We start from the raw sequence: 27,063 nt of genomic DNA, 5'->3' as shown, positions 1-27,063 counted from the left end.
AATAGAATTGTATTGAGTTAATGTGATACACAATTGTGTCTAATGATAAAATGCAAGTACTAATTAAAATCCCACAAAATGAAATCTGAACAAATTAGGGGATATTGTTTGAGAATTAGTTTTTCATACTTGCAGGTGCGATGAACATCTATTTGATGATTGTGTGTTAGCAAATAGTTGATATCAATTTATGACTGTTGTGATATTTTTTGCATATTGCCCAGCATCACATATAGCATAAAGATACTAACTGGTAATGACTCAAACTCAGTCGATCAGACTCACTGAAGACCACTTGTTGCAGTTTGCTGCACTTCTGGATTTGTGCCATGAGATGGTGCCACTATAACATCAACATGGGTTCAGTGAATCTGAACTGCAGCTTCATGTATGTGTTAAACTGATAGTACTATAAATAATTAACATGTTGAGCAAGTAAATATAAAATGACAGCATATGTAAAAAAAGACAAGACCAGACTTTTCTTGACAAACAAGAAGCTTTTATTTTAAGTGGAAAACAAAACCGCCGTTTCATTCATTATGATCCTGATTATGCACAATCAACTATCTTTTAAGTGCACACTTCAATCTAAAGTAATTTTAGATAAGAATATAAGGTCAAGGGAGTTAATGATTGATTTCCTGTATACACGCAAGCCTTTGATAAAAACTCCAAATTACCACAGTCCTGTGATATTATTTCTGAATTAGATCAGAGTGGGTCAACTGAAAAGGAAAAATGGAAACCCTTAGCAGGACATCAGGGGTATTAGGTTTTTTAATTCTCTCCTGTACACTCAACAGTGACCTAAAACTCCACAATATCCAGCATGAACAAACCGCAGCACAAAGAGGGGGCGTGGGGCAGGTTAGTCAAATACATACAGGTCTGCAATCCCTCCTGAGATGGAATGGTCCCACACAAGAGCAATATTTAAAGCACATGGAAAGGTCATCTGAATGCAAATTTGTTTCCACACAGTCCAACTGAAGATTCCTGCATAGGCTTTGTTGGGAAGGATAAAAGATTTTTTTTGGAAATCGTGTATGTCGTGTTAAAATACTCTCTTGGGTTTTCTTGTCAAGAAGCAGCCCCCTCCCCAAGTGTGTAGGGACATGACTGGTATGACGTAGTGTTTCTGGTTTGTGGTCAAGGAAGCGGCAGTCTCATGTTCAAATATAGAAGAACATTGTAGCATTTCTTTTTTTGTTTCTGAATATACAATAATTAAATGCATTTTACAGTCGGACAGAAGAAGCTGCTCACACACATCAAAATGAAGAGGTTCTACATTAATTTCTTCTCACTACAGAGTGCAAATCAGATGCTTCACAACAGACCTTTTTTTTTTTTTCTTTTAAATTGAGAAGAGGACTTGCTCTTCCCACAAGCCCCCCATTGTACATAAACCATTTCCCATTCAAATAAAATAGACAAAAAATAATAATCTAGTAAATACGGAATGTGAAAAATTAATCCTTGTGATTCGATCTTTTTCTTTGACAATAGAAATAAAATGGAGTCCTTCATGACAGTTTCAAAGGAAGAAAAAAAAAGTAAAAAAACAAAAACAAACTGCTTGTCGGTATTATCCCCCCCAGTGGAGGGCAGAAAGACAATAATGGGCTGGTGAAGGACTGTGGGAGAGATGGATGGATGGTAGCTCCAGCCTGCACGTGGAGGAGAGAGGGGGGTGGGGGGGCGGGGCTTTACATGCCATAGCCAAAGCCTGGCTGGGCCGGCGGCGGCTGACCGTATCCTGCAGGCGCCTGGTACCCGTAGCCGTAGGCTTGCTGAGGGGCCACAGGTACGCTGGGGCCGGCTGTCAGCATCAGCTGGGGTGTGCCTGCAACACGCACAGAAAAACAAAAGGTTTAGACGTAAAATCAGCAGCACGGTCATTTTTCTTATCAGGGTTACGATCATGGCCTTGATGCTGAATTCCATGACTTTTCGTAACTAACTCGGATCGCTTCCATGACCTAAAAAAATGTTATTCCTTGCTGGTTTGTTAATGTTTTTCAGCTGAGAAAAATTCTTGCAGGGTGAACAGTCTGGTTTCCACTCAAGTTGGCCTTGCAGCTGAAAACCACCGTCTAATGCAATGAATGTGTTAAATAAGATGTGAAATCCATTCTGGTATATTCCTGTGTAGTGACCCATTTGTAAAATTCCCTGATATTCCCTGACTTCCCCAGAGAAATGTATCAAATTCCCTACCTTTCCCTGTCTGGAATACACCTATCTAAATTCCATGATATTCCAGATATTCTGAGCAGTGGGAAGCCTGTATAATCTAGGTGCCAAAAAGTGTCATATGAAGAAACACAGCTACTGCTGTGATGGGTATTAAGCAGTTCAGGGTGGCAAGCAGTTTTTCTTACCATAGACGATGGGTTGTGTCTCTGTTGCCTGCTCCTCCTCTTTCCTTACGGACTCTGAGGTTTCTAACTTATCTACCTGCAAGGCAAACAAATAAACAGATTCAGAATAAAGCCAGGACAGAATAACAAGTAAATGGCATGCTAAAGGAGTTCAAATCAACAGTTACTAGTAGTTGAGCTAATAAGTGATGGATGGGACCATTCCACACAGGAGGGGCGTGTCAACAACCAAGTGGCTTTTCTAACAGGTAGGAGGCTCCTGTGGGCCAAAACCCTCTGTCAGCACATTTCACCCAGTCAGACAAAGCCAGGCAAAATAAAACTGTTAATTGGCAGGAAATAAAAACAACCTGAGGTGATTGGTCAATTCAACCACCAGTTTTTACTTACGCTTTTCAGCGTTTACGGACATGGTATATACAGATCTATTTGTAGAAAGGCTCTCACTTAAATCTTACCCTAAAGGTCCATTTCTATTATTTAAAAATCTTATTATTTGTTTATTCATTTATTAGTATTAAATTAAATATATAAATATATATATATATATATATATAAAAATAAAAATATATATATATATATATACATAAAATATATATATATAAAATAAATAAAATAAAATGTTTGGTGGGGTTAGGGTTAGTGCGGGTTAGGGCGTTATCTATCTACAAATAAAAATACATAACAAAACAGAAAGATCTGTATGTAGTGATCAAACCCATTAATCTAAGGGATATTGTATTATAAATTATGGTATTCTTGTGAAATTACCCTTCCTGACTCTTTGATGCTTTAAAATCAGAGCACACAGGCCATTAAAAATAAAACCATTGTTTCCATTTGTTCTGGATATTAACTGTTTGGGTGATCTGACTGCAACAACAAAAGTTGCCGCTTCTTCTTCAGAAAACTTGAGTAGGTATGACAGATGCAGCAATAAGCAAAATGCATACGGTCCGGGTTATTTCTAAAGTTAAAATAAATGCTTGCTCAGCAGTGCACTTCCACATCCTGCAGATATTCATTTAATCAAGTAGGTTCAGCTCCATCCACACCTCTGGGTATAAACATTAGTTCTGTGATTCCAAGTTCTTTCCACACAATTTCAGCAACGCAGCCATTAAAAGGACAAACAGTCCCATGCTAGTTGTGTTACATAGCTGGCAACAGCGTGCATAACAAGAGGCAGAGGTACTGAGGCAGTGGGGGGGGGGGGGGGGAGGGCAGCCCAAGGTGCTCACTACAGTTGCACTAGCCTAGCTTCTCAGTGCTGCTACTGAATGGCAGGGGGTTCACACATGCTTGTTTCAAAAACCAGACATTTCAAAATGTGCATTTGCTGTTTTTTAAAAACACATACAGCCTCTCTGTGTTGTACAGTCAGTAGCTGTGAGAAAATGCACTTTTCAGCAACAGCACAGAAGACAATGACAATGTATTGTCATATCTTTGTCAATGGTTCTCTAGTGTTTCAGCTTCAGTAGCCAACACCTGGGCACAATTAATAATAACACTTCCATGGTTTAATAAGGTAAAAAATAAAATAATCACAATAAAATCTATTTGGAAAAGTGCATTTTCTTAAAAAAACCAAACTCCTGGCTCCAGGCTTTTTTACTTAGTTTTGTCTCTGTTGCAGTCTCCTACTGGTTTACAGTCCTTTTAGCAAGGTCAAACAAAGATGCTGTCTTAAATAATATTAAACGCCTGGTTTACACCTGGCACAAACATGCATCTAATATTCAGACTGTCTTGATATGATTTAGCTGGATTACAATCATATTTATTACTAACAGATTGCCGCACACAAGATTTCTCTCAGCAATCTCTTTTTGACAAGTTTGTTAGTATCCAAGCTTCTTGAGACCTGTTTGATTTGCATGTGCTTCCTGGTTGGATCAGCATGCTGAAGTTTAGTGTCATACTTGGTACATGTGTCTATATTGGATATGTAGATTGCATTTACACTTTGTTGTTAATGTGGCCCAATGTGTTTCTGACCACCTCCAGAGCTGGTTTGGGTGATCAGATGCGTATTCGATGCATTTACACACAGATTTGATGCATTTTTGCTTCATGTGAATACAATCTGATATCCCAAGATGCAGATTAATGCCAGGTGTAAAGAGGGGTCTTAGTCTCACTGTGGAGGAGTATCAAGTATTCTTTAGAGTGAACAGGATCACCAGGACTAGACACCAACAGCAGACTGCCACAGTTGGTTTAATCTCCTCAGACTAAAAGTTTCATAGTGACTGCACGTCTAGAATGTCGCAGAACAACTTCAGTGTCTCAGTTTGAAACTGGACACTACCCAGTGAGTGTGTAAAAGTAACTGTGTAATGTGTGGCAAAACTAAAACCATGCACACTCAAGACTGCAGTCTTCCAGGCTAAAATGATTCAAAAATCAAAAACAAGGAAGCAGAGGAATTTACTTTCACCTTTTCCTTAATTGCATCAACCTGGAAAAGAAGAGGCGTAGCTTAGAAAATAAAATTCAAAATCTTTTCCCCATAAAGAAAAATGGCATAGGTGGCAAACAGAGGCCACCAACAGAATGTATACCGATTATCTGCAGTAGAAAGAGAAATCAGTAGTCTTTTTGCTGACCAGTGTTTTTCTTGATTTACTTCCTGAAAATTTTGGCTTTGTGTTACTTCATTCTAAGGAAAGTCCTTGTATCTTCATATTGTGAAGACGGTTTAATTGCATCACACTTGAGTGTTTGCCAACATGCTGGCTGTTACAATTATTTGCAAAAAAAAAAAGGAAGGCAATGCAATATTAACAGAAAAGATGGCAGAGGACATCAACTCTCCATTGCACATCAGCACTACAGACACATACTTGGGCTGTGTGATGGTATTCAGATTTGGTCTGATCACTACTCTGATCCTCTTTGAATGGATACACGTAGTGTTGTACAGGGATATGGTTTGACCCGCTGCATTTATACCAAAACCAATTTATTCCACCCTGAGCAAGACTTAGCTGACCCACCTTGCTGAGGTACTCCCTCATGACCTGGATGAAGTATGGCATAGAAAAGTCCATGATGTTGTGCCTCCAGGCGGTCTCCAGCACCACGTCGGGCCTCAGCAGGTCATAGCAGGTGAACAGGCAGGCAGCAAAACACTCCTTCTTGTCCTCCTGTAGGAACCAGGACAGCAGCTCCTCTGCCAGTTCTGTGTCCTTGGACTCTGACGCGTACTGCATGGCATCCTGCAGGGGAGATACAGCATGGACAGGGTCAGGGATGGTGTAAGGTGGGGGAAAATGGGGAGTGATGGCTGCTACATGATCAAAATCTAAATGGTAGCAGCATGGTAAAATCAGGAGTAAATCTAAGCATTACATCAGAAAATAATAGTGAAATTTAATGGGGAAAAGCACCTTGTAGAGCTTGTCCTTCTTGCAGAGCTCCACACTCTGTTTCCAGCGGTTGTTGCCCTTGAAGAGGTATGCAGCGATTCTCCTGAACTCGATCAGCTCGTGCTTCTCCAAGCGCTGGGCCAGCGAGATGTTGTCAAAGTTATCATAGGCATCTATCGATGTCCTCAGTGCCTAAGATGAGTGAGGAGGGACAAACGGTGGATATTAAATCAAAGAGTAATTAAAGTTATGGAAGAAAATTCAATGAAACTGCTTTGTGAAGGGCTCTTACCTGATAGTCCTCCTCTGTGATGAAGAGGTTGTTAAGTGCTTCATTGACTGATTTGTTGTTGTGGTTCTGTACTGACCGCAGGTAGGGCTTGACCAGAGGCAGCTGTTTCACCTGTGGACACACATGCACATCGGTCATCTTAGTTCTAAACAGCAGAGACAATGCATCATATCATACAATTTATTAATTCAGAGACAGGCTGAGGTGTACCTTGTTGAAGAAGTTGACAGCGCGGGAGTGGTCCAGTCTGGGAGATAGCACTATGAGCAAGTCATTCAGTAACAAGGGCTTGAACTCCAAATAGAATTGGATGGCTTTATAGTACAGCTCCACATTGGCCACCTACACAGGGGGCAGAGGGAGAGGAAGATTCAGAAACTACATTCAGGAAGCATAAGCATAATAATAGGTTATTAGAATAAGAATAAGTACAGATTCTGTCCCACAGCACATTTGTGGCAATGATGAAGTTTGTTCTGAATACAAAAAGAAGAATGTGAAATTTTGCAGCTAAGGTGTGAAGATAAAATTTCACAACAATACAAGTTTTACTTTCCAATTAGAATTCATTATTAATTAGATACTGCTCAATAAAGAATAGACATGACAGATAATTTGTAGAAGTGCTGTATCAAGTGCTGTACACAGTGATTTAAAGCACAGAGGTCTAGAGGTCTGAAGTGTCTCACTCCTGACTAATCTGAATTTGCGTTGTGATGACGACATGGGAAAAAAATCCAAACGATGGTTGGTGAGAGACAGAGTAGACCAACTGTGAGTAAATGTGTAGTCACAACAAATCCAACTGTACCTTGGTGATGATGTCTTTGAACTGGCCCTCCTTCCAGGCGTCTGTGGGGTGGTTCATCATGGTGATGATGGCGTTGTCGAACTCCTCGTACTTGTCGTACAGGAAGACCAGCTCGGCCCACAGGTGGGCCTGCTCTGCCGCCCTCAGGACCTTTGGGATGTTGACTCTGGACCAGAAGAGCTCCAGATGCTCCCTCATCTTCTGGGGCTTGAACTTGGAGTAGAGGATGGCCAGCTCGGTGAACATGCCCATGTGAGCGCGCTCCAGGCCCAGGGCGGCCTCCAGCATGGTGATCAGCTCCTCAAAGTAACCGCGGTCCTGGGAGAGAAGAGAGGATTGGATGTTATGTATGTGTGTGAGATTTTATAGAAACTGTACAGTGTATAGTTTTGGTATTGTCAAACATGATTATGTGCATTACTGATATGGATTAGGGAACAAATTAAGGCAAAAACTGAGTTTAGTATTTCCATTCCTATTTATAAGGCAAATTAAATGTAAACACTGTACAATTCTGTGTGCTGTAGTGTACTGAAATAACTTGTAATAACATGTAGACATGCACAATGAAAATGCACAACTTAAATACACACTAGTATTCAGGCTGAGCTCCAGCAGATTTAACCACAGGCTGTTGGAAAACATCCAGCTGTTGTCTAGTCAGGCTACGTCCGAAAATTTGCTGTGTTACCACAGCATTTTAACACTGAATGGCAAAGCTTACAGATTACGTTACTTTTGAGTTCATGTTGCTCTTTTGCTTTTGAATCCAAAATGTGACCACACATCTGCCTTGAGATTTGCTGGTGGTGGCTTAATGGCGGCCACCATTATTATCATTATTATTATTATTATTATTTCACGATAAAATTACTGTTTATGTGACACCTAAGGGAGAAGAGGTCTTTATAAAAATTATAAACGAGACCTGCAATTTTGTACCCTCTTTTCACCCAGCCCAATGTGTGTGTGTGTCTCAATTTTTCCATCTTACTTGGTAGTAGTTAATGAGCTCCTCCAGCTCGTCGGCGTGCACCACGATGTGGAGGCCACACATCTGGGCCAGTCTGAACTCCTTTCCGTCCACGCAGGCAAAGCACACCTCCTTCCAGGTGCGGGTGCTGTTGGCCTTGCGGGCGCCGTCCACAGCGGCCTGGTACTCTCCCAGGTGCACCAGAGTTGAGGCCAGCCGGCCAAAGTTGGACACGTTGTTGTACAGCAACTTGGCTGCCTCATACATTTTCTCGTCATAGCAGCGGTCACCGACCTATGTTTTGAATAAAGACATGCTGTTAGATTTTTGACCAGACAACTAAGCTGCAGAGGGATTGTATGGGAGAGAGGCTTACCTGTTGGATGTGAGCATTGTTGGGTCCGTTGATGAATTCTTCCAGTTCAGCCAGGCGGTTGGTCTTGGCCAAGGCAAAGATCAGCTCTGTCTCCACGTAGGACTCGCGGGCCTTCTTACGAGCCATCTGTAGGAATTTCACCAAGTCCTCCCAATTACCTGAAACACGGTACATAGATAGTTGTATTACATTGTTGGGGTTTAACCTTTTTTTTTGTAGAAAAAGCGCTGCTTCAACTGTATTTTATGCTGCTAAAAAAAAAAAAAGGTCACACATTGTGTGCACTTTTTTCTCTTTAAGGACTAGCTGCAGTAGCTGCCACTATCAGCAAACAGAACATGGGTACAAACACTTCAGACACTACAAACACATCAGAAACACAGCCAATGTGCTCCATACTGACTCTTTATGATCAGAATGACAACTACTACCAGGTTTTTCTAGCGCTACTTTCTGCATTTTCATTCTTGTTGCTGATATCATAAATCATCATAAGTCATCTGCCTACATAGTGTCAAACCCTGCCTCCAGTTCATAGTGATTAATCAGCTCACAAAAAGTGAACCGATTGCCTTTAGAAAGACCTCTGCTCTGCTAAAAAGAAGGCAGGCTCAGCACTTTCTTGAAAGCAGATGCTTTCCATCCGCCTCATGGCCACTCCCCCACTTACTGTATTGTAATGTAAAAAAGGTACTGGCAGTTGAAAAAAGTGGAATAGTGTGATCACAGCCTTAGACAATAAGGAATAAACTCTCATCCTTCCCCACTGCTTTTTCTCCACCCCCTTTTTCAAGTTGTGCCAAACCAGTCTGTTCCCCCATCCTTACCACTCTGATCAGCAGCCTGTACCACCTCCATGTATGCAGAGGGGTCATCGGCCTTGATGTAGGAGTCAATGGCCTCCTTAACCAGGCCCTTCTGCAGCTGAGCCTTGGCCAGCTGGCTCCACACAGCCGGCTCATTGCAGCGCTCCGCAAACTCATAGGCCCGGTCCAGGTTGCTAATATGCTCAATCAGCACCTGGGAACCAAAAACAAGGGAGATCATAAAGTTATACTAAGGACTGCCTCAAAACAACACAAAAACAAAGAAAATGGCTGATTCAGAACTTCTATCGAGACGGTATTGGGCTAGTTGGTAAAGAGCAAATGGCTGACCTGCACAGCAGAGGTGTTGACGTCAAACTTCCTGAAGATGGCGAAGGCCTCCTCAAAGAGCTCGTTGCTGATGGCGATGTTAGCGATGTCAGGGGCGTCATAGTTGTCTAGCCTGTTGATGTACTCCATCACACGGGTGCGGTCGGCCTTGATTGCTGTCAGGATCAGCAGGTTCTGCAGATTTCTGTGGGACAGAGGAGAAGACCAAGAGCATTCAGCACATTTTGAAATGACACACTTAACATACTAAAAAAAGTATCTCATTCTCTTGGTCAAGAGACGTAGCTGCTGAGCACCTGTGTTCACTGAAGACGGAGTTGTCCAGCACAATCTTCTCCAGCAGTTCAATGAGCTCGTTGGGCAGGTCGGCGGTCATGAAGGCCTTGACTGTGACCGATACTTCCTCTGGGTCCTGGGTCTCTGACAGCGCTGTCTGGACCACCTGAGAACAGAGACGAGGAAACAGAAGGTTAGAGCGGCACCAGACAGGTGTACTGAGCCGAATGAACACTTGTCTGGTCTATCCTTTACCTGGTCGATAAGTGGTCGTCTGAAGGGGTTGGTCTCCAGCAGCACGCTGGCCCACAGCTCAGGGTCTTTGCGGCGAACCAGGTAGCGAGACAGGCTCTTGAACAGGGAGTTCTCATTGCAGACCTGGAGAACAAAACAGACAAATCACAATGCTTCCTGCTACACTGCGGCAATAGATCCAAAAAAAAAAAATAGAGGTAGAGAGGGATATAGGTAGAGGCAAACAGCGAGAGACACTTGGATATAGAGATAGAGACAGACTGGTACATCAATCCATCCTCACATTGATGAGTTCCTGGTCACACTGTCCTCTCTCGTAGGCCACACAGGCCAGGTGGGGGTCTCTCTTCTCGCAGTACTTTCCCACCACACGGCTGTCATAGTAGGGGTTCTCCCTCAGGAAGCGCTCGGGGTTGTTGTTGCTGTCGATGTAGATCTTGGCCAGGGCATTATGGGTAGCGGGCTCCTCACAGCCTTCATGGATGCGAGCCTCCAGCCAGGGCAGCAGCAGCTTCAGTCTATGAAACAGAGAGGGGAAAGGATGATGAGATTCTCTACGGCTGCTCAAACAGCTTCTCAGACCTGGGTTGAACAGAAGTCAAATTCTTAGTGTTTGTTTTATCCTTCTTGGAGCAACAGATGGATGAGGTTTCCCACCATGGGACCAGTGTTGGGCTTGGTACTCAGAAATAGTAAAAGATTACTCATTACTTGTTATTCGTTTCAAATGTAATGCTATTACTTCACTTACTATTGCCTAGAAACAATAATTCGTTATACGACTCGTTCTATTACTTTTTCATCACACCTACAAAACTGACAGTTTCATCCTCCTCTTCCTCTCTCAGCTTCAAAAATGAGGATGACTCAGTCACCTCTCCTGTGAATGATCAGGGAAACCAAATAATGTTCATCGCCAATGTTCTTGGCACCCTTTTGCTTGATGAAAATCAAAGTAGTGGGAATACTTCCAAACAGAGAAAGGAAACTTTTACTGCTATTTTTTTTTATCTAATCTAGGTTACTGTGAGAGAACGATGACTTCTGAGGAGAATTAATTTTCAATCTCATGTTTATAGGGGGTGATAACAAAAGTAATGACTTAGCTTTTTTGATCGGTAACTGTAATATTAATAAAACTGACATGGTAATTTGTTACATTACTTGTCAACTAATAATACGACTGTAGTGTGTTATTAAGCAAAGCACAAACTTCCCTACATTGCACCCTACAGTCCAATAGTGTCAGATAAATTGCCTGTCACAGAATAGTGTAATAAACTGACTTTCAAGTAGTCCAACTTTCTGGCACTCATTATCCTATTTGGCAAATTCCACCCATCTGGTGTGCCAAGCAAATTAAAAAAAAGAAAAGAATTTGTAAATTCTATTTCAGCCAGGTTGACACATCTGCGCTCCTGATGATGAACCATTTCTAAGTTCAGTTCAAACTCAGGAATGGAAACACAAAATTACTCGAGAGTCTATTTTGATTAAATATTTTTTTTTGCTGTAGTGTTTAGGGACATGAGGGTGGCAGGATGCAGCACCTGTTCCTCTTCTCCACCTCGGCGACCAGTTCATCAGTAGAGAACTGTCCCCTGACAACCAGGATCAGGCTCTTGATCACATCCTCCGAGCAATCCACGTCCAAGAGACCTCCGATCACCACGGGCAGACGGCTGGGGTTCACCTAGGACACACGCAAATCAATCTCATTAATGTTAGCTTTGTAACATCGTCTGCAATAGAAGGATGCAATGTAATTGTGATGATGCCCTAAAACTGTTCACCGTCGGGCCTTACTTTCTGGACATAGATCTCGATGTACTTCTGCAGGTTGTTGCGGTACAGGTAGAGGACCAGGTCGTGGACAAAGTCGAAACGGTCGCAGACGATGATCAGTGGTAGCTGGTCGGTGAGTTTGGCCTCCTGTCCATCACACACAGCGGAGGGAGAGAGGCCACAGTCAGCAAGACAGCACAACCAAGGAGGACACCTCCACACAAGTCACCAAACACCACAGTCAAACCTGATGTACAAGGATTGGTCTTTTACCACTGGAAAATTATGGGTATTCATGGTTTAAATATCCAAGACTTACAATTACTTACAATTACTGCCAAAGACAAAAAGGACCTGACTTTTATGTGGCTAAATTAGACTTATTTTGGAGAACTATGATGCAGGTTTGACTGTATTGTCGTAGGCCAGTGTAACTACTCGTGTACAATGGCAAAAGTAAATATATCAGAATCACTGAAAATGAAATTGAGATATCATTTTCCAGTTATATCAATCCTGCTCGAGTGATTCCAAAATGACACAATATCAAGAAAAACAAAAATAAAAGGTTTCTCAACTATGGCAAATGGAGAGACGTCACTTTTTTCAAGAGAGGCTAGAGGATGATTAAGTACTGCAAAATTAGTTTGTTTTACTGCAGGCTGAGCTGAGGAAGAGAGAGAGAGTGTAAAGAAGTAAAAGGAGACATAAATTCCCCATCATTCTGAGGCTAGAAGCCAAGTGCAGCTTTCTCACTCATGAGTATAGGCAGAGGACTCCCAGTGAAGGCTGTACCAAGGTAGGCCAGGCAGACACTAGACAGCACTGACCGCTCGAAACACTGACCACTAGTCCTCCGTACCACAATGCTCTGCTGCACTATGGGTGTTGCTGAGACACTGCTGCCATCCACACTCCTACAGGATTAACAAACTGGGATTGTGCACCTCACCGCCCTGCTTCAATATCGACCGGGAACATGCTGCAATGACTGGAGAAAGGCTCCTATTACGGGACTTCACACTACATACACGGACACCTGTAATGTCTAATAGCTCTCACATATGGATTACAAGACCCTTGCTTGTGGGCCCTACATTTACATTCACCATCGACTACAATCACACACAAAACATCTAATGAATGACTAGGACTAGTTCAAGCACTGAGAATATTGGGTGCACCCCAGTGGGTGTATGGCTTGTGGTGTATAAGCCCATACGCCTCCATACAAATCCCAGTTTTAATCCTGTGCCTAAAGTCAGGGGTAGGGATGAAAAGAAAATAGAGGGTGGGAAAGGTCCTGTGCTGAGGGGTGGGATAGATTTACCTGATACATGTCCTGCCATTCCAAAGACAAAAGGGGAAAAGCACAAAAGATAATATCTGCCATCAGGATGGTTGACGTGAACATTTTTAACCAATACAGGCAAATGAATGCTTGTTGGGAATGTGCTAGTGATATTATTATTATAGTGATAATATTAAAATCCGGAAATGAGGATTCCAAAACTGCAACACTAAAAGTTTTTGCTGCAAGCAAAATGTGATGTAAGGTAATTCTGGTAACTAAAATGTCACTATCATGGCTCAGATAAGATATAACACTCAGGAAAAAGCAACAACAGTAGCAGAGTACAGCTTCCCACACACAAATATGGGTTAACACAGCAAAGAGCACAATACAACAGAAAGAAGTGGATTGAAGAGGAGAGAGTGTGTGAGAAAAGAAAAATAAAGGACCAGGTAAAGGAGGAAAAGAGCTGTTAAAACTTTGTTTTCAGCGTGTGACCCTCTCCCTTCAGATCTCTCCAGCTGACCCTGCAGCCGTACCTTGAGGAAGTTCTTGACGCGCTCTGGGTCATAGCAGTTGCTCTCTCTACAGATCCTCTCCACCTCTTTGATCTGGCCCGTCTTGCAGGCGGCCTGGATGTACTTGAAGTGAACCTCAGGGTCCTGACTGAAGTTCACAATGGAGCCCAGGAAGTAGAACAGACCTGAGAGACAGAGACATTCAGTTATAGTCAGTTACAAAAGATGTGGATGAAATATACAAAATGACATGAAAATTACACAAAATAATACTAGCTAAACTAGCTTTTATCTCTTTGTAAAAATAAACCACACATTTGTGTATATGTATACTGCATCCTCCACCAATCTAATGATAAAAATATTTAATTGCTGAATCCATAATACAACCTGAAATATCACTGTCATTGCCATTAATGCAGTTTATGTCTTTCCCAAATAGTTTATTGAACGGTTAAGCTCCATTATCTAAGTAGTAGTAGTAGAGGAGCTGCAGCCATTCACCCCCAGGCATTTCTACACAATCAATTGATTGTCCTGCCTCTGCTGTGGCCTACTTGGCTAATTGATAGTAAGGGGACATCTAGTAACTACAGGGGCAGGAGGGAAAGGGGTGCGTCGGTGAAGCTGAATGACAAGTCACATGCCACTCTAATGTTTAGCCTGAGAACAGAAATATTTTGGGTGAATTGCCCTGTTGTACACACGTTATAAATAATGTTACAGTGGTTGTATTAGCTACTTTACAGTATTTCGTGCCTCTAAGTGTTTATTTATGTTAAGTCTTATGACCAAACATGCCTTAAGTGTCTATGAAATTCCAAAAAGACTTGTATTCAGTGGATTATTGTTTTTGTTTAACTAAAAAAAAAGACTTAAATAACAAATAAAGCAGTGCATGCCAGAACAGAGTTTGGGATCTCACCCTCAAAGCTCTTGAAGGACTCAAAGAGCTCTGTGAGAGACTGTGTGGACAGCTGTTCGTGGTACTTGGAGGCCACCTGGACACAGATCTGCAGGTTCTGGCGGATGTTGGCCGACAGCATGGCTCTGAGGCACTCCAGAGAGTCCTCCACTGACAGGGAGCCGAAGAAGTTCACCAGCCACTGGAGGGGGGAGGAATGGTGAAAGTTAGCCCAAGTCATAGGAGGTACACTATGCATATACAGTAAGTAACAAGCATGGAGTTTGAGTCACTGATTCAAATCCTTCTACAAGCTATGAAAACCCACTCTCCTCTTCCTCAACAACTGTTGTTAAGGTGCCCTCGAGCATGGCACCTGTACCAAAACAACTCCAGTAGCTGGCAAGTAGAAGACTGTTTTACTTGACTGCTTCCACGTGTAAATGCATGTAACCCTCTGCCTCTTCCTGCATTTCACTGTGTGAAAACCCCATAATTCCAACTTTTGGTTTCATTTCACGTCAACTGAAGGATTACATGGTCCTTTATGGGTTGAGAGAATTCTGCAACCTTCCAGCTTATGAAACCCTTTCAAAAGCCACTGGATAACCTCAAAAATGCAAGCTAAAAATAATCCTGTTTTTCTCAGTTCCTGAAAAGTTTACATTTTGGAGATAAAAGCTTTTCACCTGACAGTTTGCTCCCTCAGGCTACTGCTGTAAATAAGAATGTGCCCTGGCTAGATGTGGGTTTCAAAGTGAGAGAGTGAAGGAGAAGCACTGAGAGTACAAGAAAGTTTATCTGACCTGGTCTCCTGATAATATATAATATAGTAAGAGTTGCCTAATTTACAAAGGCCATTAAAGTCTTCTAGAGCGGCCTACCTCTGGGTTGAGAAGGTGTGTGTGCACCACAGCACGCTTGATGTCGTATAGGTCAGTGTAGTGCTCCAGCGCCCTCTGCAGGAGGCCAGCCTTCTCACACAGCTGGGCGATGTGGGCACGATCGTAGTTGGTGAACATTTGGTTGCCCAGGATAGCATCAGCAACCTACACCAACGAGATGAAGCATTAGAAAAAATAAAATGTTGATAAAATGTAGGCCAGATTTGTTGTTTGCATGTCTTTGAGTAAAGTATGTCTGGATGCGTCTACCTGTGGAGCATGCATGAGGTTCATCTCCAGCAGGCGAGTCTGCAGTGGTCCCTCTGAGGGTCTGTTGTTCTTCAGGGCATCCAGGAGGAAAGAGGTACACTGCTGGATCAGGTTGTACTCCATGAACACATCCACAATCTGGACAGACAGATACACAGACACACAGGAGAGAACTTAAAATCCTGAGAGGAAGAGAGAGTACGTGGATTTGTGGATACGGAATTGCTGCTATCCTGACAAAGACATTACTTGTCGAAGCTTTTCTTATGTACTGAATAAAGTACTACTGCACTCAAGCTATGAATACACGACAGCTACCTCCAATTTAAACTTTACACTCCTGCCACATACTCCTGGAGTTACACACCAGTTATGCACCAGTGACAGGATCAAACTTGACACAGATGCAATAAGACCACACACTGTTTTGAACCTGCTCAAAACCCAGTTACAACAAAAAGTGAAAATTTGTTATATATAACACATTTTAGGCAAGTAATGTTTCTTCTTCCAGTGATCCAAGGGAGCCTCATGCAGTGTGTTATATTCTTAAACCTGCTGTTATCTGCCAGTACAGCACTATTGGCAATGCAGAGTGCTGCGTCAGGAGTTGGAATTTGCAGTGCAGGGAGCTTGCAATGGCAGGCAGCAAGAGGTGCATTTCATTTGCACTACAGGCTATCTTAGGTGTATAGATGTTGGCATATGTTATGTTGACTCAGTCAAATAGTTTGTCTAAGTGCAGGAAAATCTTTGGTTCGATTCTGCTAGCTAATTGCAGATGGGAGAAGACAGTGCAGCTCATAGTATAGGCCACAATATTATCTTAATTTAGAAAATTACAGTCAGGCTTGATCCAAACCCCTAAAACTTTCTGTACGATCCCAATCTGCCGTATGCTTGTGGGGCTACAACCTTTTTGTGAACCCAAATCCAACTAAATTAAGTGAACGAAAACCTGATCACGTTCCGTCAGTTTAAGGCATAAATGTCAAGCTCTACCACAGAGGCCATTTCCACTCTTTAAGGATATGATAAAACAGAAGAAATTAGTCAAGTCATGTGGGATAAGTTGGAGGTATTTTGTTCAGAAAGGACCATGTATTCCTGATAGATCAGGAGAAATCCCTGCTCCCCTCCTCTGACCTGTGTGATGTCAGCCAGTGGCTCTTCATCCTGGACCAACATCTGGGCGAATTGCAGGCCCTGCTCTGGGTTGATCCGCATCACGTTCCTCAGCAGGAAGATCCAGTCTGGAGTGTAGCCCACCTGGAACCACAAAAATCACAAAAGGATACATCTACTATACAACCATGTGTTTTTTTGTAAGCGCAGAATTGCAGCATAGCATAATTGAGTCTGACAATGGAGACAAATACATTTCCTTTAAGACCCATAAATACTTAACGTATGGTATACTTCCATGACAGTATCATTAACACATAATCAGAGTTACAAACACATAATATTATCACACCCTTCCCATTTAAATGATCATAATGGATCCAGGGATTAGGGATGGCTTTGTATTTTGCTAATTATTTCCAGCAGGCTCCTCCTGCTGGAGGGGCCAAGTAGTTCATCATTTGGGAATTTCCAGATCTAAACAAGTGCATATACCATTTTAGATGGAAAGACAGGCATACCTTCTTGGCATACAGGACAATCTTGGGGAACTGGCCAGTCTCAGCAAAGCACTGGATGACCTTGTTGGGGACGTTGGCCCTCAGGTAGACACTGAGAGCCAAGGTGGGATCCACCGCCTTCACCAGGTCGCCCAGTTCCTCAGAACACTCCAACTGGAACGTAGGACAAGTAACATCAGCAGTAGAAACAATTCAGAAAATGGAAACTGGACTTTTAAATACAGATTACAGAATAAACACAGGATGTGCAAAATGTGGATCATCAGCTCTCTAGTTAACTATTCAGGCAACCACTCAATTCTCTAAGAAAGACACTTTGGCTGGAGGAGGAAACGCTACAAATGCCTTGCAGAACAGATGGTCTCACATCATCCGAGATAATAGGCAAGTCATGTAAACACACAGGCGGCTCAGGAAAAGCCTCTTCCTGCGAGAGGAGGTTGAGATGGCGATCTGGAATACCTTGTCCTCCTTCAGCCACTTCTCCAGAAGCTGCTTGCGTCCCTGCTGGAGGACGGGCCTGCACAGCTCCAGGGACTCAAACTTGTTGAGCTGGCCCTGGTCCAGCAGGATGCCAAAGTACTGCAGCAAGGGGGAGGTCTGGCCTGGCTGGGCCGGCACACTCTGGAAACGACGGATGGTGTCTGGGGTACGCAGGATACCCTGGAGGGGAGAGAGGAGGAATAAGGCAGAGGTCATAAGCTGTAGAAAAGTGGGTGGACATTTGATAGTACTGTGGAAGGCGGGAACACCCAGAAGCAACAAATTAAGTTGAATGAAGGAAACATAAAATGTTGGCCTTGGGATTGCTGTTTTAATAAGATCACAGTCAATTAAACTCCTGGGTTTCATTCTAGCCATCAAATCAGGGACTGATTTACACCTGGGACACCAGATGAATGCACTTAGTTGGTGGCATAGAAAACCAGCAGCACTCTGGGTCCTGAAATCGTTTAATTAATACAGATGGGAATGAGAAAACAGGAAGTAAATGAATGCACCAAACAACTTCTGACAACAGTCCTGCAACATTTGGAAGTCACAGTGATTAGAACAAAACGATGGAATACTTTAATTTTGTTTGGACTAGATTATATGCCGTTTTGGTGAGCTTTTTAAAACACAACTAATTGATGGACCCTGCAAAACTCCTGTTCCTGCTTTGCTGGCATTGGCTTACATTACATTGAAAGCTAAACTCTTAACTCACCACTACTTTGATTGTAAGTGACAATTTTATATTTAAACCCATATCAGTGTAACATTTTATTAAGCAACTAGCAACTTTTTATTACCTTGACTTGATAGTTTTGTCAGGCGCAATCTTGTGTGTACACAAGGCTGCATTCAAGAGCATAGAACTGTAGACAGAGATACTGTAGCTTCTAAAATGCTTATGGATAGAAAACCGGGCCTTTTAAAGCGCGGTTAATAGTGACATCGGTTAATCACTGCATCCCTACCCTGGATCATACAAAAAATGTGCATGATCTTAATCCTTTCGTAAAGCACTGAAATGTCATGACTAAGCTATCAGGGTGGTTACCTTTGGTGCATTGGCGGCAACCTTGGCAGCCTCGGAGTAGTTGCCCCCTGCAAACAGGTTGTTGAACTTGCGTGCAAAGAGCTCTTCAGCGCCAGCCAGATTGTTGCGGACGGCTATGCGCAGGGCCAGGTCTGGGTTCTGCAGCACATTGTTGATGTAGGGGATGATGTTTTCCTCCTCCACACAGACTGACAGCACCTGGGTTACAGGGATAGAAAAAAGTCAGAGACGTGCATTAGGTGGACTAAGGTGTGTGAAATCTTTGCATGAAGCATTTCAGCTTGTAGTCCGTTCAGTATTGTCTACTACTATTATTGTGTTTGGGTGTAGCGTCCACGATTTTTACACTCAAAGACATTTTCAAAAGTCTGTTCATGAGGTCAGGTTACAGCCATGTATTGCTTCCAAAAGCCTGGTTCCAGCAGGTAAGGCAATCTGCGGCATTACGTGTAAACAAAGGACACAGTCAAGTGTGTGTGGGGAGAGCAGTGGTGTTTGCTTTCCTCAGTGAGGCATGGAGCCCTTCACTCTTTTGTCCTTCCGTCACCAAACCAGACACATTATTTTTGAAAACTTCTCCCAGGGATGAACAACCAATCAGATAGGAGCAGGAAAACGATGGGGTCAAATGCCCTACCCCCTACCCCCCGATTGTCCAGCAAGACCTCTGAAAGGCTACCTTGAACTGCCTCCATCTGGAATATTGTCCCTAACAGGCAGCCAGTTCAGGATCTGTCAGAAGAAATCACTGTCAGCCGGAGAGTGCAATTCGGACTGAAGTGATGGATGCTTTTTTTTTTTTTTATAAACGTAGCTTAACTACATCTACACCACACAGGGATAAATCAACACATGCTGCGTTCACTCAGTGCGCCTGAAGTTGGCAGAGTGAGCAAGCTCAGCTGAATTCCACTGTGGGCACATTAGCATTAAACTCTATTAAACGCTGTCTGGCCCTGGGATGTGGCTGCTGAACGGCAAATGTATTATTACTGGGTCAGTGTAACACATGGCTTTTGTGAGTGGTCTGGCAACGGAGAGAGAGAAAGGAGAACAAGTCAAATGAAAGGGTGGGACAGAAGAAAGGGGAGGGGGACTAGAGAGAAAGACAGCGAGGGTTGGCCCGGCTATAAACAAGCCCAGCAGGTCAGTGCCCCAGCTGTTAACACGGGTGAGTACACCTCATTCTTCCAACCACTAAAGCGAGGTCACTTACCCACTATAATGTAGGCGGACTAATCAGGGGTGGTTGAGATAGGAAAAAAAGGGGAAGAAAAGAGGGGTAAAAATAGAGCCCTTAGTGGAGATGCTGTTTTCCACTCAGCGCTTGTGTGTGGTGGGGGGAGGCTGCAGCGAACTAAAGAGATGGAGGGGCTGGTATCGATATCAGTAATGTTACAGGCACAGAGAGCGAGAGAGGCAGGCAGGGGATGGATTCTGACTCGAGCCTGGCCTGACATTTTCAGCCTAATGGCCGATTTAAAAAAAACAAACATCCTCTGACAAGGCAAAAAGAGAAGGCCTCTGAAGACCCACTACATGACTGACAAAACACTGTATTGTCTACATATTTAGCTATAACCTTTTCTAAAATAGTCACTTGGAGCATTCAAAGTGCAATCAATGTCATTTAATTACATTGATCGGAGGTACAGGGGAAAAAGCACAAGCCTGCCAGAACAATTGCTCTCAACAAGAGAACACCGAGCCCCAGATGACAGATGAGCTGGAGTATCGAGTGGTACACTGGCCCAGAAACACACACACACACACACACACACACACACACACACAGAACAGTAAGACCATAGGGCAGACATCGCAGGTCTTTGCCATGCTGATGACGTGGAAGGGGAGGTGAGGGCTGTGATTGGAGGAGAGGGCCAGCACTAAGAGGATTGAGGGCGCCAGGCTGTGCCTCCCACTGCACATCACGTGCTGATGGGTAGTAGGCCTTTTTTTTCCCTCTCTCGCTCTGACACTTTCTCTTTTCCTTCTTCTCTCTCTCTGGTTTGTGGGGAGCAGTTCAGTGCTGCAGCTATTCTCAGGGATCCTTGCATTTCAAGGTCAGGCCAGGTCTAGCAGCTCAGTGCAGACACAGCATCCAAGACCCCGACGCTGAACCACACTCAAGCATAGGGTCCAAACTCCACAGCTCCCAGTAAGAAACTCGGCGACAACTACAGGTTAGGCAGCACATACACACAGCCAGCAGCCCTTTCTCACATATTCTTCACTATTCTGCTTGATTTTCCAGTCCAAGGAGCAAAACAGCCTCAAATTAGACTGTAAAATCACTTTCTAGTTTCCAGTCTAGTTAGTCTCTACAAATGTGGGCCCTGAGGAAGAGAAGGGAAAAATCAGATGTTCATGCTGCTCATCAAGTTAGACTGGTACCCAGTGCTGGGCTTGTGATTCACCCCCAAAATTTGCAATTGCATACTTTTACTCAATTATTTAACTCAATCACTTCAATGAACAGGGAAACCAAACAGCGTCAATGTCCAAGGTTCTTGTCATCCTTTTGCTTGATATCAAAAGGAGCAGGAATATTTCTACCCAGAGAAAGTCTGCTTTTCTGCCATTTCACATCTAAGCTAACTGTGGGTGAAAGGATGACAACCAATTATTAAGAAAACAAATTGTGGGGATGGTGGTAGGATAAAGACAATTAAACTTCACTCTGATCTCTCACTGATATTTTGATGGAGTGATAGCGTAGATTAACAGCATATTTTTTGATTGGTTGCTGTAATATTATTACTGAAATTGAAATAGAAATTCATCACACTACTTGTAACTGGGAAAAGTAATATTATAGTAATGCATTACTTAGTATCACGTTACCACCCAATACTGTTGGTAACTGACCCACTCAAGTAGAGCCACTGACAGGCCTAGACACTGGCCTATTATCACTGAGATCACTGCCTCTGTGTATCTGTCTGTGTACACACACACACACACACACACACACACACACACACACACACACACACACACTCCACTGCCCCAGCACGGCAGATCTGTCACTGCCTCAGATCGGCTTTCCTCTCTTCACTCAATTATTCATGTGGTGTGTGGCCTGGCTGGAACATTATTCATCAGCTGGCTGGATCCAGTTCTCCTCACTGGTGCAGCCTCACAACGGCAGCTAGACATAACCCTCTCCCCTCTCTCTGTGAAACACTACACCTTGGATTATTTATAATGCCTCCCAGCAAAGACTGAGCTTGCCTGATGATGATAGACAAACAAGGGGAGCAGTGTTGTTGTCATTACCCCATTCGACAAGTGATGTTTGACGTTGCGCTCATTTACATTCATCAGCCTGTCAGCTTATGCTGGAAAATGCGATTGGAGGTGACTGCAGGGGTGAATAAAGCAGTGGTCCTGTTCTGGGTCTTTGACATGGGTGATGTTAGGTGAGAAGGACAGCTGGTGTAATCAGCCGGTGCTGTATTCATCCCAGGCCTCCTCCACTGTCCCTTGAGAGTGTGTTAATGCTGGAGAACAAAGCTGTATTAAACCAGAGGGTTTCTAATCAGCAACACCCTGGGTTGAGCTACAGCTGAGGCCTCTGACTTCACAACTACCTCAGTGAGCCGTGAGTGTATGCTTTACAATGCGTTATGAATCACTACTTTGACATTAACAGGATTCGGCAGCCATGCTACACATCAATTTCATTCAATTTCCCTGAGCAGTGGGGATGGGCAAAGGTTGATATTTGTACCTGTCCCTTCCTGTTGACTCCGATGATGCCGGCGGTGGCCTCGTGTGGGGCGGTGACGAAGATGGTCTCGCCACTGATCCGGTTCATGTAGATGCAGGTGCCCGTCTCCAGGTCATACAGGTGAATGTAGCCGTATTTGGTGATAAGGAAAACTACATCCTGCTTGGAGCTTATCTGAGAAAAGAGGAGGAAGAATTACATACCACCTGCATGTGGTATAAAATGACCTCATTTAAACCTATATGGTCTATTATGCTTAAAAGCAGCAAATAACTAAATTATGAAAAGCTTCAATTCCAAGGACGTTCTGTCACAAGATCACCCTGAAGCTGAACTAGATCCGTTCCCCACCAAGGGCTAGTCACAGTGACCTTGTCTAACAGTGTAAAAGCCGTGAGGAGGCTAGAACAGGGGATGAGTAACAGGAAGGTCATCGGTTTGATCCTTGGGAGCAACAGTTCAAGAGAGTAGAGGAACGCAATGGTATCTGGATAGCTGACCCAACCAGCAAATGATTCATCATGAAGTCAGTGAAATCTATAAAGAGGGCAAGTACTGTCGCGTTCACCTGTGAAGACGTACATTTCTGCTGTGTATCGTTCAGCAAAGCCTGCTTTACAGCCTACACGCTGCCACTAACAAACCTATCGTGCATAGGCCTACATTATAAATGTGAATGCTTACTCTACGGAAAGAAATTGGTAATCTGTCAGCCAAGTTTACTAATTTCACAGTGTCTACGCCAACTGGTCAATTTAGGACCTTTTAGTGCTTAGTATGCTCCATACCTGCATGGCCACAGGGAAGTCGTTCTGGGCCTCTGGAGGGAAGAACACATCCACTGCTTTCTTTGGAAATGGCTGGTTGCCAGTTGGTGGGGTCCCCACTTCAATGATGTGCAACTGCGTCACAGAGAGAACACACATTAGTAAAGATCACAAAGTTAAGAGGTTTAACAAGGAGAATGCCTACTCCATTAAAATCTGTTTCCCCTATATGTAATTAACATCAATCACCTTCCCCCCCGCCTGGCCTCTGACAGCGAAGCAGAACAGAGTGGACTCCTCTGCGTTCCCCTCCATCTTGAACTGAGCGAAGCTGGCAGCATGGCCCTCGATGGGCTGAGAAACCTTCCTGTCTACGGAGTACAGCTGCATCGCTCCCACCACGCGGTTTTGCTGAAACAGGCAAAAACAATACATATAAATACGCATTACAAACAGGGGACTGGCTATGCTATAGGTAGAGCTACAGCTTTGTATACGTGTGCATGTTTACGTATGTATGCAAACAGGGCTATTTATATTCCCTGCAGTGTGAAAATGTGCCTTGCTAGACAGGTACAATTCTGTATCATAGAACGTTTGGAATTAACCCCAAAGACATGAGCAGCTAGTTACCTGGGCGGAGATACCGATAAGCAGGAGCCATTTCTGCTTGGCATCAGTGCGGTAGTTGATAATCTGGCAGCCTGCCAGGCTGGAGTGGCGGTCGAAGACTTTGACAGGCTGCGAGTCGCCTTCCATGCTCCAGTGGTAGACGGCGTTGTCAGTCACAAGTGCCACTGTGTTGAGGGAGATCCACTTCCAGAAGGTGACGTCGTCCGTCATGGTGTGCGCCTTCATCTTGCTCTTCATCTCAATGTTGAAGATCTGAAGGGTTTTGGCGGCTGTAGAGAAGGAAAGGGGCAGGAGCCGAGGCATGGAAGAACACATTATGGCTTCCGACTTCAGTGAGACAACACACACACACATAAATCAAGACAAATGCACATACACGTGGGAAAAGGTAAATACCAAATTCCACTTGAAAAGGGAGAGTCAAGTTTGAAATATTGGTAGTCATGGCTCAGAGATCATCAGGCAAGGATGCCATGACTGACAGATAGGGGGTGCCGTTCATGCTGTAGTCGGAATTGGCCTCATATCTGAAGGAGGCCCTGAAAATTGTGATTGTGAGAGAACTGACATAGGAAAGAAAAGGAAACGTAAATTAAATTACAGCCTCCAGTGAGGCTACAGGGACTGTCATTGTCGCATCTATATCACAAGCAATTAAGTATATGGTTACAAATTATTTTTTCCTTCCTACGCTTCTAGTAGCCAATCCAGTGGCTAAAACTGAGAGACAAAGGTGAGGGGTGCTCTGTGTGAGTGACTGACTGCATGTGTGCTTCTGTCTTTCCATAATAGTAATCTTAATGCCAAAGGAAACATCTGTACTCTGTAATAGTATCTGTAATGTATAGTCGTTTCATCCGACTACTCGGCCCACCCCATCAACTGAATAGCCTTTATAAAAGAGAGACAAAGCAGAGAAAGAAGAAGCAAATCACAAACAACTCACAAAAAGGCAAACACATCTGCATCCGGGTCAAATATATAAAGAGTAGATTAGGACAGCTAATAAGGTACTTGTGGGCACAATTACAGGGAAGGGGTAAATATCAAGCAGTGAAGGGGCTTTTAGGGACAAGCCTCAAAGAAAAGGTTTCAAATAATGATTATGGTAGATTTTTCACAACTGAGGTTAGACATGTTTTGGGGTTGTCTGGATAACAGACCAGTGACTAAATGTTTAGAAAAAGGTTCACTCACCTGCATTCTTTGTTTTATTAGTTGGGGTGAATTTAGTGAGCTAAAGCCTTATTAAGAAGCAGTGTGAATTCCCTGTTTGTTCATTATTCAGTATTCATCGACGAGGTGAGAAAAAGCAAAGACCAATGCATTAGCACAACCTTCAAAATAATTTTGCCATCACTAAGCCATGAGATCAGAGTACGATAAGCAGTGTAGCAAATGTACCATTTGCAGCAGCAGCCAAATTTAAAAGAGCAAGCAAATTCAGTTTTTGATTGAATCACGTTAAGCCGCTGGAGGTGTGTGTGCATTGGGTCCATCCTTCAGACACAGTTACATGAAAAAAGTTAAAACTTGATACTGTGTCACATGACGGGGTCAGGTGAGGAGCATCATATGGAAGATTGAGCAGGGAAGGGTCGACAGTAGGGAAGGAGGGGTCTACACTGACTAAATGCAGATTAGTGAGGAACAGATAGGTACTACTGGAGCTTTCTATACACCGTTTACCTCATCATTCCATCCACCACAGAGACAGAATTGATCACATAAAAATAATCACAACTAATCTTCCATAAACTCACAGTTCATGGCTGACGAGAATGTGCATTGCTCGGATTCTACTGAATTTGCTCTATAATGTTTAACCAGGCGGCATAATCTGCAGTGATGCAAGTCTTGTAATGCTCAGCCCTTCTGTATGCCCCCCCTCTGTATGTCACATGATGTGAGCTACAACTCTATAAAATTCAGCATGCAATTCACAGCTGCACATTGTACTATGTCCTCTGATTGCATCTCAGTCAGCGGGTGAAGCTGTGCCCTCATCATAGACACACTAGCCAGAAAAACGTCCCATCCTGTCCTTTCAGCATGCCAAGAATGTCTCTTTTGGATACATTAGAAGCACTTTGACTATGATTTAAGTAAATTCACAGCTACACACAAACACACCCTGACGCACCTTCTCATTTCTCCAACCATTCATGCTACCACCACCCCAAACATAACCCATAATACAAATGACATTACCTCCTGACATTATCTCCTCACTGTAAAACAACAACACTAACTGATGTCCACCTGGCATGTCTACATGACATCAATACGTTCGAGTCTGGATTGTTGGCGGTTCAGACAAATGACAAAAGCCAAATGAGCTGGGGTAAACCACGGGGTCACAGAGAACCGGTTAGGGTAGAAGATCTCAAATGTTTTAATGTCTAGGTATACATTAAGCCCCACAGACCCCTATTTGAATACGATTTTGACCCCTATATGGCAAGATTTTTGTTTTTGTTAATTATACATTCTAAGTGAGATCATTTCTAGTGAATACAATTATAGTGAAATTAAACTATTTCTCATTTGGCTGGGAACCCCCTGGAACCCTCTCAAGGACCGGTGGGGAGATATTTGGGCCTTTGAGAACCAATGATTTAGGGCGTAAAATTGTAACCAGAGGGAGATGGTCTGTCCAAAATCCTAGGAATGACATTTGATAGAGATTTACTCAAGCTGTTTGGCTCTTGAAATCCTGTTTTAATAGGTGGACAGGGACGAGGCCAAGAGTTGAACACACTTACACATATGCACACTTATTGGATCTGCTGGCCTAAAGCAATCAAAGCGCTCTTTAACTTTAAATGCTGATCAAATCTTAGCCAATCTAATTTTCACACCCCGACAGGCCAGTCTGATCTCTTCAGAGGGCATTATCCATAATCTCTCCACCACCAGTTCACTGCTCATCTGGGACTACTTATGATGCGATGACGTCCCATCGGGCACACGTGGAATCAAATCAATACTGCTAACATATGCCATCGGACTTCCCACACAGGTTACACATTAAGTCTACATCCTCTGATAGTAGGAGCAATCAGTAATATTCAGCCCTTGCAGTAATGACTACTGAATGGTAGAAATCTCACTTTTATAAAGAAATCCAATAGTTGGTCAAAGCTAGCTCAGAAAAACTAGTGTAGTATGAACTAACC

At 43.3% G+C, this 27,063-nt stretch overlaps 1 protein-coding gene across 1 annotated transcript in view; it reads right to left on the bottom strand.

Moving 5' to 3' along the window:
* Window positions 1–762: 762 nt before the first annotated feature.
* Window positions 763–27,063, bottom strand: part of cltca (clathrin, heavy chain a (Hc)) — a 39,833-nt gene continuing 13,532 nt past the window's right edge. Inside the window, exons 3-30 of the mRNA XM_071898389.2 lie at window positions 23,885–24,153; window positions 23,501–23,662; window positions 23,273–23,386; window positions 22,485–22,658; window positions 18,749–18,946; window positions 17,665–17,865; window positions 17,203–17,355; window positions 16,703–16,825; window positions 15,557–15,694; window positions 15,287–15,451; window positions 14,424–14,604; window positions 13,520–13,683; window positions 11,708–11,833; window positions 11,452–11,594; window positions 10,185–10,419; window positions 9,902–10,024; window positions 9,667–9,812; window positions 9,371–9,554; window positions 9,041–9,233; window positions 8,214–8,371; window positions 7,859–8,131; window positions 6,865–7,182; window positions 6,264–6,395; window positions 6,054–6,164; window positions 5,783–5,953; window positions 5,390–5,611; window positions 2,388–2,463; window positions 763–1,849 (exon numbers count right to left, since the gene is read on the bottom strand). Of these exons, the coding sequence (XP_071754490.1) occupies window positions 1,713–1,849; window positions 2,388–2,463; window positions 5,390–5,611; window positions 5,783–5,953; window positions 6,054–6,164; window positions 6,264–6,395; window positions 6,865–7,182; window positions 7,859–8,131; window positions 8,214–8,371; window positions 9,041–9,233; window positions 9,371–9,554; window positions 9,667–9,812; window positions 9,902–10,024; window positions 10,185–10,419; window positions 11,452–11,594; window positions 11,708–11,833; window positions 13,520–13,683; window positions 14,424–14,604; window positions 15,287–15,451; window positions 15,557–15,694; window positions 16,703–16,825; window positions 17,203–17,355; window positions 17,665–17,865; window positions 18,749–18,946; window positions 22,485–22,658; window positions 23,273–23,386; window positions 23,501–23,662; window positions 23,885–24,153 (4,790 nt within the window). The 3' untranslated portion in view covers window positions 763–1,712. The remainder of the gene's footprint in view (window positions 1,850–2,387; window positions 2,464–5,389; window positions 5,612–5,782; window positions 5,954–6,053; window positions 6,165–6,263; window positions 6,396–6,864; window positions 7,183–7,858; window positions 8,132–8,213; window positions 8,372–9,040; window positions 9,234–9,370; window positions 9,555–9,666; window positions 9,813–9,901; window positions 10,025–10,184; window positions 10,420–11,451; window positions 11,595–11,707; window positions 11,834–13,519; window positions 13,684–14,423; window positions 14,605–15,286; window positions 15,452–15,556; window positions 15,695–16,702; window positions 16,826–17,202; window positions 17,356–17,664; window positions 17,866–18,748; window positions 18,947–22,484; window positions 22,659–23,272; window positions 23,387–23,500; window positions 23,663–23,884; window positions 24,154–27,063) is intronic.

This window comes from Centroberyx gerrardi, chromosome 11 (assembly GCF_048128805.1).
Source record: "Centroberyx gerrardi isolate f3 chromosome 11, fCenGer3.hap1.cur.20231027, whole genome shotgun sequence".
In the NCBI taxonomy this organism is placed as follows: Eukaryota; Metazoa; Chordata; class Actinopteri; order Beryciformes; family Berycidae; genus Centroberyx; species Centroberyx gerrardi.
The sequence above is the reverse complement of the archived record's forward strand: the minus strand, read 5'-3'. Positions and strand labels throughout refer to the sequence as shown.